The sequence below is a fragment of the Lichenostomus cassidix genome, chromosome 28 (assembly GCF_008360975.1).
Source record: "Lichenostomus cassidix isolate B80296 chromosome 28, HeHo_3.0, whole genome shotgun sequence".
Classification (NCBI taxonomy): Eukaryota; Metazoa; Chordata; class Aves; order Passeriformes; family Meliphagidae; genus Lichenostomus; species Lichenostomus cassidix.
This window is the reverse complement of record NC_139508.1, coordinates 6,017,691-6,029,782: the sequence shown is the minus strand read 5'-3', so window position 1 is coordinate 6,029,782 and position 12,092 is coordinate 6,017,691. Positions and strand designations below refer to the sequence as shown.

Sequence of the window (12,092 nt, the reverse complement as noted above, 5' to 3'; positions counted from 1 at the left end):
TGCAGTCCTCTTGACATACAGAGTAAGGCTGCTGTCAGCCTAGGAGCACATTGCAGTCTGGTTCCTTGAGGATATTGTAGCTTTGTCTGTGGTTCTCTGAGTGAGTTAATTAAAATGTTTTCTCGGTTGTGTTAAGGTTGAAGCTCTCTCCAAGTCCCTCCTCCCGCGTTACAGTCTCTCGGGCTACCTCCAGCAGTAGCAGCAGCACTTCACTTGTTCGCTCTTCCCGAGGCAAGAGAAAGCGTATTGAAGCAGAGGAGCTTTCTGGCAGTGGAACAAGTGGGATCGGCACTGGAAGTATCAGTGGCAGCAGCAGTAGCAGTAGCTTTCAAATGTCCCAGCAAGCTTCAGCTACAGGAAGTATCAGCATAGAAGAGATAGACTTGGAGGGCAAATACGTTCAGCTTAAAAACAACTCGGAGAAGGTGAGCCTCAGCAGAACTCATAGAAAACAAGGAGGAGGTGAATTGAGATGTTACACAGCCCTTTGCAGCATGAGGAGGTGTGGCCATGTGGAGAGCAGGAGCAGCATCTCAAGGTGCAGCATCCTGCAGGAATTAATGGAGGCTTTGAAAAGTTGGACATAATGGTGGGCTAACAGGAGTATAATGTTTGCTGCAGGAAGAGAACACAGTTTGTGTCCCAAATGTGTAAATGTGTGCTGGGACATTGCTCACGGAAACAGTCCGCTGTCTAGCAGGAGTTTGTTGTGTGGAATGCATAACTTTTAAAATTTTGCTGAATGGCCTTCTGGTATTTACACTTTAGACTCTTAACTGGATATAGGAAAATACTTTCACGGTAGAATGCAAATGTCTAACAACTGTATAAATAAATTTATATTCCCATTATTTTAATAACAAAGATCTAGATTCTGATGCCTTTTTATTCTGTTTTATTCACTCTGAATAACTTTCTGATTCTCTCCATTAGGATCAGTCTTTGGGTAACTGGAGACTGAAAAGACAAATTGGAGATGGAGATGAAATTGCGTACAAATTTACTCCTAAGTATGTCCTCAGAGCTGGGCAGACTGTTACAGTAAGTTGTATTAACAGTATGTCACCAACATATTTTTCTGTTGATGCTGTGGCAGTTGTAAATCTTGATTTTTGGTACAGCCTAATTTTGTATATAACTTTTGGTTTCATGGAACTCACTTTAGAAGAGCAGGATTTCAGTTACAAACATGCAGATCAAAAATTGAATTTCTGTATTAGTACTTCAGTATTTAGGACCAATTTTTTAGGCACAGAGAAAGTTGAAGAAAAAGATATTTTGGGGGATGGATCAAGGACTATTTGTTTTCAAACACCTTTGCCCAGGTTTGGAACCCCAATCCTGTTCAGCCTCTTAAAGAAATGGGAACAGTTCAGAGCATTCATCCAGACTAGTAGACTGTAGTTAAGACTACACATTTTCAGCCTTAACTGTAGTAAAACAGCTGCTTTTCAATGATTTTACGTTTTATTTTCAGTCTGCAACAGATGTTCTTTAAGAAGAAACAAATTTAGTTATTTTTATCACATGCAGCTATTTCTACTTAAGTATCAATTGTTCAGATACATGTAAGAGATTAAGCTGATACACTACATGCTGCTTTTTGCCTTGGTATATTCAGTGTATTCAGTATAGTCATTGAGACAGTGGTAGGAGAAATTTATTCAGAAAAGAATTAATGACTGCAATATTAGATTTTTTTAATACCTTACTACAAGTAATAGTGTACTTAAAAGTATACAGGTAAAACTGCCACTGGAATTCAGAAAAGAAACCTGGCATGCAGAGAGAAGTAGGAGAATTAGGGAGATGTATATTTATGTTTATATGTATATTTATAGGGGGACATGCATACACAGTTAATTACAGATTGTTATTCTCACTAGATCTGGGGTGCAGATGCGGGTGTATCTCATAGTCCCCCTTCTGTTCTGGTGTGGAAGAATCAAGGCAGCTGGGGCACTGGAGGAAATATCCGCACTTACCTTGTAAACTCTGAAGGAGAGGTAAGGCTGTGTCTGTGGGCTGGGTTATTTCCCCAGCTCTAGAGGGTGGGGTGACATGACACAATGGCAAAATCCTGACTGTAACATCTCCCCTATTGTCTTCTAATATAAGACTGTTTATAACACTGTAATAATTAAATATCTGTATATATCTCTGACATTTTGGAGAAATTTTTGAAAACTGTGATCATCATAATTATGCCCATAGACACTTTTCCCTTATTTTAGAAGAATACTCTGCTAGTAGAGAATTCGTTTAGAATTTGAGTATGTACTTTCAGAAGAGATAAAGAAAAGAAGCATTTCTGGCAATTCAAAGTTCAATTATATAGTCCCGATGATGTTCTGAGGTGCAGCTTCAATATTAATGTAGGAAGATAGCTGTCCTTTCCATGTTGGAAGTGTGTCATACGTTCTCATTTGGCAGAGGTTCCTGAGCATTCTGCATTCTCCTATATCTGCCCACAGTTAATTTTTTTAAAACCATCTCTGCAAATGACTTTTGCAAGGGAGAATCATGCCTTGGCTGTTATTCATAACCATGCCATTATCCTAGCGATCTGATAGGAGTAGGAAAGGGAACCAGACCACACTTGCATCAGTTTTTGTGCTGCCTTTCTTGTCGGCAGTTATCTGGAAGAACTTTGTGTGCAGGATGAGGTAGGAGGAGGGGTAGTTTGTACAAACAGAAAGCTAACACTCAGTATTAAAACTGTGTGGTCAAACTAATATCTGAAAAAATTTCAAATCCATGTCTGTTTTCACTGTGGTTACCTTTAATGTCCCTGCTTAGAAGTGTATGTTAAGGGCAACTTTTTCCACAACTAGAGATTTTCACCTCTGATTTCCATGGTGCAAGTAGGCAGAAGAATTTCTTACTATTTAGAAGTGTTAAAAACAATTTAGGAGTAAAGGAGGCTTTCTGGAGTTTTAGAATTCTGTTTAGTGCCTGGCTTTTAAGACCATGCTGATAACCGACATATGCAATTGATATTGAATATTTATTAGAAATTGGGCATATTCTTAATGTTGTGTAATCATATGGAGAAAGTTTAGTTTCTCACATTACTCTGTGTCTCAGACAGCTCCTACGTGTGTCTGCTGTGACCTTGTGTAAAATTGACTATTGATTGCCTGAAACATGTCTGCTTCCTCTTAAATCCCAGGGTAATGAAAAAAAAATCCAGTGACTGAATTGCATTACCATACCTTTTAGTGCACAGATATAGGAATGATGTGGTTTACAGGATATTACCAGTACTTTCTTGCATAGCTAGTGTTACATCTAGGCCAAGTTGCTTTAAACTCTCCCAAATTTAATAAGTATATTGTATTGATACTACAGCAAAAACTTAAGGGATAGATAAAGACTCCTGTCATTTTGTGTAGGAAGTTGCAGTGAGAAGTGTTACTAGATCAGTAGTCGTGCAAGAGAATGAAGAGGAAGAAGATGAAGCAGAATATGGAGAGGAAGACCTTTTCAACCAACAGGTAATCAGATGCAGACTAGATGTTTAACTTGTGCCTCATTAGTTGGATCAATCAGGCATAAGATTTTGTCAGCTCTGAGCTTCCTAGTCCTTTCTTCCAGTGGTTGCTTGCAACACTGCAGCGCTACTGCAGTGCACAGAGAGAGGACAATGTGAGCGGTGCTGCCAGGAATTACTGCTGGGATCCATCCTGGTACAGCTCAGGCAGTGGCTGATGCCAGCTCAGGGTATCTGTACTTCAGATCATACATTTGCAGCATTAGCAGGCAGTGTTCCTCCCATTCAGCATCTTCTGCTCTGTACAGCAGAGCTGGGACATTCTTGCTGGAAGCAGAATATTACCAGATAACCTCTGAAAACCAGGAATGAGGGGTGCTTCTCTTTCTGCAAGCTTCAACTTATTGGCTTGTTTTCTGATAGAATATACCTTCTACATCTGAAATAAACTTTTTTTTTCTTAGTAATACCACCTATATGTTTTGATAACCCTTAATTTAATAATGTGAAATAAGCCACCAGCAGTTGACAGAGCAAAAAAAAGGAGGAAGACATATAGGTGATACCAGAAAATACTTTAAATTTGAAACTCAAGTGATTTGTTTCTCTGATCAATGGCTAGTAGCTCTTTTCACAAATAATCCATTCAGTGCAGGTTTGCAGGCGAGTTCTCAAAGCATTTTTGATCCCAAAGAGATTGAGTAGTGTATTTGTAGTATAGAGCAACTGATTTTTCTTACCCAAAAAGCAGCTATACAGCAGAGATCTCTCTCAAATGGAATCAGTATGTGAAGTAAAGGAACTTGCTGGTCTTGAGCTAATGACATCACAATTTTCATTTGTCATCTGTATGACTGTTGGAAATACAGAGACTAGCCAGTCAACCTGTTGTAGGAAACCACAACCAGAGGAGCAGTGTGTCAGTCCTGGCAGTGGACCGGGGCATGTGCTCTGCTTCCTCTAGAATAGTGATGTTCTCTTAATATAACTAAACTACTAAAAAAGTGCTTTTGACAACTGAGATGATAACCAGAGTCTATGCTTGTGATCTGAATAGCTGATAAGAATTGAATTTGACTGTCTGTCTTATTTAGGGGGATCCCAGAACAACCTCTAGAGGATGCTCAGTGATGTGAAAAAAGAAGAAAGAAACTAATATTTGCGCTTTTCCCCTTCATTTATTTCCTTTTATTTTTGCTATTCTTTCCTTCCAGAGCCACTGAAAACTATTTTTATATGCATCATCTGATTTCTTTCAAGTTTACTCCTTGGTACATTTTTATAAAAAAAAAATCAAAAAAAAACTTTACTGAACAAAACTGCCAGAATTTTTAATAGATTTCTTTATTTTTCCCTCTTTGTTGAAACACTATATTGGAATACAATATTTTTCCCCACACAGAGTTTAAAGTTTTACATAGAAACCTAAAGCAGAAAAGAGATTTTTAACTAAAATGAGATGAGACTCCTTGAGTGTACTTCTTGAGTGTACTCTTTGAGTGTAAATCTATAATTACATATATAACAAGTATAATACCCCCAGAAAAGAAGTTTAATGAAATGTGTTCATCTGCAGGGCCCTGGGAGAGATTCATGGAGTGTTTCCTCCACATTTGTAGAAATGCTAGTATTTTGCCTGGTATCCTCAGCAATTCCTAGCTTAGGAAAATTAGACCCCAGATTCATTCAAAGTGCTGCTCCACAATTGCAATGACACAGGGAAGCTTCATTTTAGGCATTTTTGACTCAAGACTGTGTCATCATGTCCTTCTCCAAGGTTTGACAGCCTAATGGTAAAAACATCTGGGTCTGTCACACCTGAGCTCCATGTCATCTTTTCAGAAGATGAAGAATGGTAGGTTCTGTTTCCTGAATATACACACCATCCTAAGTTAGAAGTGTCAAGCCCAGAGTTTGAACTGTTTGATTTTTAGGGATTTTGCCATTGTCACAAGTTAAATCATGGACACAAATTGTGATATTTTGTGTATTTATGATTTAATCCTTTTGACATATTCAGCTTGAAAGAGGTTTGATTAAGATTTTAGAACTAAAACATATTTATACTTTTGGCAGTGATAAATATTGGGGACCTTAAAGGTTATCCCATGTAAATGTTGACTTTTTTAATCAGAGCTAGATACAGCTTGTTCATACTTCTCTTACATTCAAATGGGCATTGTCAGGTATCTTAAGGAGCAATATTTGCAAAATAGGGCAGAAATAGTTTCATGACTTTTGAACAGTTCAAAAGAACTGCCTCTGTTAAGGACGTAAGCAACGCAGCATTCACTTGAGGCAAAGTCTAACAAGGAGTGAAAGGAGAATAATGTTTTTTATAAAAAACGCATTGTATGGGTAGCAGGTGATTTTTATTTTAATACGATGCATTTTTTTATCTGACAGTATCCATTTAGCTTAAGGTTTCTGCTGCTGCATTTCCCTGGAGATAACTCTGAGTCCCATAAGGGTTAGTGTTCATATAGTGGTGCATCTTTAAGCACGAGGGAAAATACTTGACTGCTCCAAAGAATGCAAATGTTTTTTTTCAACTACGTATTAGTTTGGATACAAAATTTGGATACTATTTGATTCCATAGAATCCTGTTTTTACCTGCACTCTTGAACTCTGATCTTGTCATTAAATAGTTAAAACTCATCAGACAAGTGACAAGGTTTGGATGTTTTCGGTGGCTTTCGGACATTATGTTCTCTGAACAGTATCGTGACTGACAGATATAACCTACTAAGTCAGTTTAGTGGCTCTGACTGATGGCTTTGTTATGCAAGCAGGGTGGGAACAAAAGGGGCTTTAAGCTTCAGGATTTATTTTGCCATTTTAAAATAAATCAAAGATGCTACTTTTCTCTGTTTGAGTGGGGTGACTGAGTTGCTGACATTGAGCTAATAGACATTTAGAATAATGTTTTAATCCATTATCAGAAAACCTATTACAAAGAAACAGGATGAAGATTTGGCTGTTTGGGCTGACAGGAAAACTGCATTGATGTACTCGGCCATCTTTCTAATGTAAATTTCCCACTCTGCTTGAGTAGAAGGTTAAATATGTAGTAAATCATGTCTATCTCTCTGTAAGATGTATCTAGTGAAATTATGTTTCTCAGACATACTGTTACAATTACCTTTCCTAAATTTGTTGTTATGCAAATAAATGCAATCAATGTAAAGTTATTTTTGCAACACACCTTCCAACCACTGGACACCACTTCCCTTTCTGACCCACAGCTTCTGTAATACACTGACATAGTGTTTGAGGGCTTTTTGCTTTTTCCCTAAAGATCTGTATTTATTTTTTTTTACATAGGCCAGTTTTCAGACTGCTTACTCTTTTAAGATTGCCCTGTAAATTTAAGGTAATTTTGTGATCTTAAATACTAAAGCAATGAATGTGTAGCTCATTTGCATTTTTTCTGTGGTTTTTTGTTTGTTTGTTTCCTGTAAAGAATGGCCTCAGAAAGGCAGTTTGAATGAAGAAAAACCTCTTGCTACCTGAGCCAGTTTTCTTAACAGCTACTGTATGAGATGTCTCTTTTGTAGTCTTAACTGGTGCTTGCAGATCTCTTGTGATGAGCACTGTTCCCTTGAGTAACACTCTGCAGAATTTGTCCTTAGAATTGGTACTGTGTCTTTTACTTTGGAAACAGTTTATTTGATTCTTCAGGACCATGTTTATGTATATACATCAACTAAACCTGTGATTGACACTGTGGGAAAAGCCAGAAGTCTGAATGTGGATGATTCTGTTACACAGTGCTTTTTAAGAGGCTACTAAAAATGTGATTATAAAATCCTAGCTGTTAATTACAAGACACAGAAGAACTACTGTATTCCATGTACTTTCTTTTTTGTGTGTCACCTTTTCCAGCCACCATCCCGACTTTTTGCTTCTGTTACTGAGCTTCAGTCTAATGGTGCTGTCCCGCTGAAGCTGGTGCGCCAGACTGGGAGCCAGTTTTGTGGCTTTATCAACCCAAAAAGCATTGTTTCTTTTTTTCTGTATTTCAAGGGGTTTTTTCCATTTTCAGGATATTTAAAGCTTTTTGTCCAAATAAAATCCAGTGTCCCCTTACCCTCTTTTTCTCTTTGGTCCTGTATATGGTCTTGAAGAAATTAGAGCGTGGACAGCAGTTCTTCTCCAGTGCAGATACCTGGCATAGAACTTGAAGGAGAAATAGATTTGACTTATCTGGAGAAAAACTATTTTAAAGTGTCTCTAATGAGGGAAATTAGGCTTTTATCAGAGTAGTGTTACATGAAAATAACTATCCATACAGATATTCTTATTCCAGAAATATAACCATATTCTGGATGAAAGAGTAAAAAGTTTTTCCTATGTGTCGATCATATCGGAATACCATTTAAAATACAATAAATGCATCCTGCCTCCTCCTAAGCTCATGCCACATGAAAATGCTTGTTAGAGCAAGTCCATCCATCTGCAGACCTGTCAGGAATGTGGTGTCCTGTGGAGTGAGGTGTGGCTTCAGAGTCCCTAGCATTTCATGCCACTTTTTTCTCCCTTGCTTCTGCATTTGTTCCTTTAAGTGTTGTATTGCAGCGACATACTCCAAGGAGTGGAGTGGCTGGGATTCCCTTGTTCCTGCACATCCATATTTCCTATAATTCCTTTGCTGCCACAGAGCTGTATTTCCTGTTTCCCTTGTTGCTTCACAGCTCTGCTTCCCAGCAGGTCTCTTTATGCCTGCGTGGGGCTCCAGCTTGGCTCTGACAGAACCCATCACTTGCACTGACATGTTGCTCACTTGTCTTCAGCTGTGTTGCCATTAGATGGGGAGTTGGCTGCATAGTCTGTATTTGTGGCAGGAACCAAAAGTCTCAGGAAGACTTTAAATTCCTGCTTCCTGTGATGTAAAAGCTGGCTGAGCATGTGTGCAAGCTGGCAGTAATGTGTGAATTGTACTGCAATGTGAAGCAGACTGTATTGTGAAAGGAGATCACTGTATGTGGTGTCTGTCCTCGAGCAATGGGACACTTCATGTTCAGTTCAGGGATCTCACTGGATTTTCAACAACTTTTTTTTTTTCTTTTTTAATGCTCATCCTGTATAAAGGCCTTTTTACTGCAACCTGAACAGAGGTTGCAGGTTAGAAGAGACCTGTAAAAATCCTCTCTACACCCCAGAACATTGGAGAATCTGTTACTTTAAAGGTTTTGATGCTGCAGGAAAACATGCATGCTATATGTTCTACATATCTTGTAGCTACTTCTCTCATGTCTTCACTGTTAAACCACTCTATGTCTTCTTTCTGTATCTTCTTTTGGAAGTCTTATCTCTAAACAAAGGCATATCCATATTTGATCCTGCATTTTATTGACACTGTTGGGTCCAAACCCTGTGTGAGCAAAGCCTTGTGAACCAGTGAGTGGAAGGTGAGATAGTGATTGCATTTTTCAAAGCACTGTTTTAGCTGAATGTCTGAACAAATTATATTGGAGAGATTGTTTTCTCATTGAAAATGGCCTGGGAAACAGAATTTTTATTTGTCCTTCAATATGCTTAGCTTTAAACCAGTTTAAAATTATTTAAAGGTCTTTGTTGTTTTGTTTTTTTTACTACAAGACCGTATTTACATGCAATTATTATTTGTAAACATAATGCCTTTCTTGAAATGCTAAGGTCTAGAGTGAAAAGGATGGTCGATATTCAAAGCCTCCGTTCAGAATATCACAAGCAGTGAATTGATTTGCAGTTCAAGAAAATAAGATATGGTTTATTGAACTTCCAGATTTTCTAATTAGCTATTACTGAAGTGACAAGTCCATGTTTGTAAGACAGATGTTACTGTATATTCAGCTACCCAGCTCATTACACTGAAATTACAAGCAATAATCTATTTTGAGCAAGTTTAAGCCAAACTGCTTTCCATTTGGGCACAAAATACAGTTGATCTCTTATTTTCATAGCAGTGATGCCTTGTGACTTGAATTGTGATTTTAATTTTTTTTAACAAAATTTTGATTTAGATAGGTCTGGCTTGAGGGCACTGCAGAGTGCAGTAACCACCTCCAGTCAGCTGCTGCAGACGAGTTTTTGGAGGGTTCATTTTTAAAACAGGGAATTATGAAAATGGTTGTAAACAGAAACACAAAGACAAAATTATGAAAATGTTCACTTGAATCTTAGAAAAACTACATCATGACCTAGACTTTATCATTTCAAAGTGGTTTGGTTTTTCTTTCTAGAATATGCATGCCAAATGTCTTGTCTTTTTCAATGATTTGTAATATACATTTTATGACTGGAAACTTTTTGTACAACACACTTGAATAAATGTTTTGCATTTTATTGGTTTCCTTCTGTCTATTAACAAACACACAGGTCATGTGGGCTGTTAGAGATGATTCATCTAAGGAGGCCTTTAAGTGTGGAGAGGGGACACCAAGAGCTGTCTGTGCTTGTAAGAGTCATCAACTGAATCAATGTGTCCCAGCAGAGATCATGGGGTGTGTCCCAGGAGGGATGGCAGGATGCGCTCCAGAAGCAAATGAATGCTTTTGTTAAATGTGATGCAGTGTTAGTGGAACATCCTGTCCTCTGATCAGTGCCAACAAAAGCAGGGGGAAGAACATCAGGAGCTGGAGCAGATAAATGTCCCCTTGCTTTCTCATCACCCCTGCACTTGAAGGGTTTTTTATTTAAGCTACTTGATGCTAAATGAGAGCAGATACCGATCCCTGGCAGGGATGGATTTTTGGGGATGGACAAAAGCATTGCCACGAGCTGATGCATTTGCCAGCCTGGCTCAGCTTCCAGCCCACTTTCCAGTCCATACTCATTTTGAAATTGTACCTTAGGTGGTTACCCCATCATTACCACTAGCTGATGATGCTTCTGCGAGGTGGTAGGAATGGCTTCTGTTTGAAGTGGGCAGATCCAAAGATGGGATGATATGGTTTGCAATACTGAGTGTGGGCTCGAGCCTAGTGAAGATGAGCACAGTTTTGGCTTTAGCTCTGCTGTCATACTCAGTCCCCTCCTCTCATGCCATCTCCTTCCTGCACATGACATGTCACCCATGGAAAAGAGCTCTGTAGCATTGTCCTCTTCCATTTTTGCTTCTACTTCTTCCCACAGCATTCTTACTTAATGGAGGTAAGTGTAATAGAATTGAGGCAGACTTTAAGGGCATGGGCCTCTCACCTGAGTCGCGTAAGGCAGAAGGAAGCCTCGAAGGATAGGATGAATTCCAGAGAGAACCCACAGAGGAGTTTCTCTCTGCTGGGATCCCAGCAGCGCTGCTGTTTCACCACGGGGTGCAGCTGGGCAGCGTTTGTGTCTCTGGTGATGCCGGTTTAAAGCCCCTTCCCGTTGCCTCTGTTCGTGGGGCTGCTCTGAACCTTGGTACTGGAACGCTGTTGTCTTATCCGGGCCTGGCCCGGTTCCGGGGAGTCCCTTCGGAGCTCGCTCGGGGCCGCCTAATCCGCGGCGGCCGGTGACGCCAGCGCTCGGGGACATGGGCCACGAGCGGCGGTGGGACGGGTGTTCCCGGGCTGGGCACGGCGTGGAACGGCTCCGTTAAGACGGCCCCGATGGCTCGCGGAGCGGAGCGCTCGGTCCCGCCCGGCGCCGAGGCGGAGGCGGCGCGGTGCCCGCCGGGAACTGCAGTCCGGAGTGCCGCCATTTCTCCCTCCGGCAGCGCAGGGCCTTCTGGCCGCGGTGACTGGGCATGGAGAGCGGCTTTGGCTCCGACTTCGGCTCCGGAGGAGGCGGCGGGGGGAAGCTGGACCCGGGGCTCATCATGGAGCAGGTGAAGGTGCAGATCGCCGTGGCCAACGCACAGGAGCTCTTGCAGGTCAGGAGGGGCGGCGGGGGCGGGCGGGCGGGGGTTGGCTCGGTCCCGGTGCGGCTCCCGGCGGACGGCCAGGCAGTTCCGTTCCCCTCGCAGCGGGGTGGCGGCAGTGGCCGGAGCTCCCGGGCCGCGATCCCGCTCACGGGCTCTCTCCGCAGCGGATGACGGACAAGTGCTTTCGGAAGTGCATCGGGAAGCCCGGCGGCGCCCTGGACAACTCAGAGCAGGTGAGGATGGGCGGCAGAAGCGGTGACCCGCGGCCCCTCAGCTCGGGGCAGCCGCTGAGGCTTTGTGTCCCGCAGAAGTGCATCGCCATGTGCATGGACCGGTACATGGACTCCTGGAACACAGTTTCCCGAGCCTACAATTCTCGGCTGCAGCGGGAGAGAGCCAACATGTGACGCCTGCCGGCCTCCGGGCCGAGAGGGACCACGTGGGGAAAGGACGAGCGGCCAGTCCGGGTGGTTAGGGGTAAATTCTGCTGCCTTCCCAGCCCCTGCCATGGCAGAGCAATAAAACCTCGCTGAACATTTTGCATCCGTTGGCTTTTATTGGCAACAGCTCGAGGAGAGAGAGACTTTTTTCCCATGAGCTGCTTGGTTTACTTCTTGCCCTTCCCAACTGCCCAGACTGGCCCAAGGCATTATATCAATTGGTAAATCCGTGCTGAAAGGGCTGCAACAGGAAAGGAGCCTTCTGTGGGAAACAGGGGCCAAGCCAAGCCAGCAACACAGTGCCCTTGCTCGAAATTCTAGCATGGATCCATC

The 12,092-nt window shown here is 41.6% G+C and overlaps 2 protein-coding genes across 2 annotated transcripts in view; both read left to right on the top strand.

The window, feature by feature from the left end:
* The window catches only part of LMNB2 (lamin B2), a 42,607-nt gene extending 32,786 nt beyond the window's left edge, over positions 1-9,821 (top strand). The window contains exons 8-12 of the mRNA XM_085040804.1: positions 137-425; positions 934-1,041; positions 1,887-2,006; positions 3,396-3,497; positions 4,588-9,821. Of these exons, the coding sequence (XP_084896930.1) occupies positions 137-425; positions 934-1,041; positions 1,887-2,006; positions 3,396-3,497; positions 4,588-4,629 (661 nt within the window). The 3' untranslated portion in view covers positions 4,630-9,821. The remainder of the gene's footprint in view (positions 1-136; positions 426-933; positions 1,042-1,886; positions 2,007-3,395; positions 3,498-4,587) is intronic.
* Positions 9,822-11,123: 1,302 nt separating this feature from the next.
* On the top strand, positions 11,124-11,862 carry TIMM13 (translocase of inner mitochondrial membrane 13). Its single transcript, XM_085040818.1, has 3 exons — positions 11,124-11,328; positions 11,484-11,552; positions 11,628-11,862. Exons 1-3 carry the CDS (start codon positions 11,203-11,205, stop codon positions 11,724-11,726), a joined length of 294 nt encoding a protein of 97 aa, XP_084896944.1. The 5' UTR covers positions 11,124-11,202; the 3' UTR covers positions 11,727-11,862.
* The last annotated feature ends 230 nt before the right edge of the window (positions 11,863-12,092 follow it).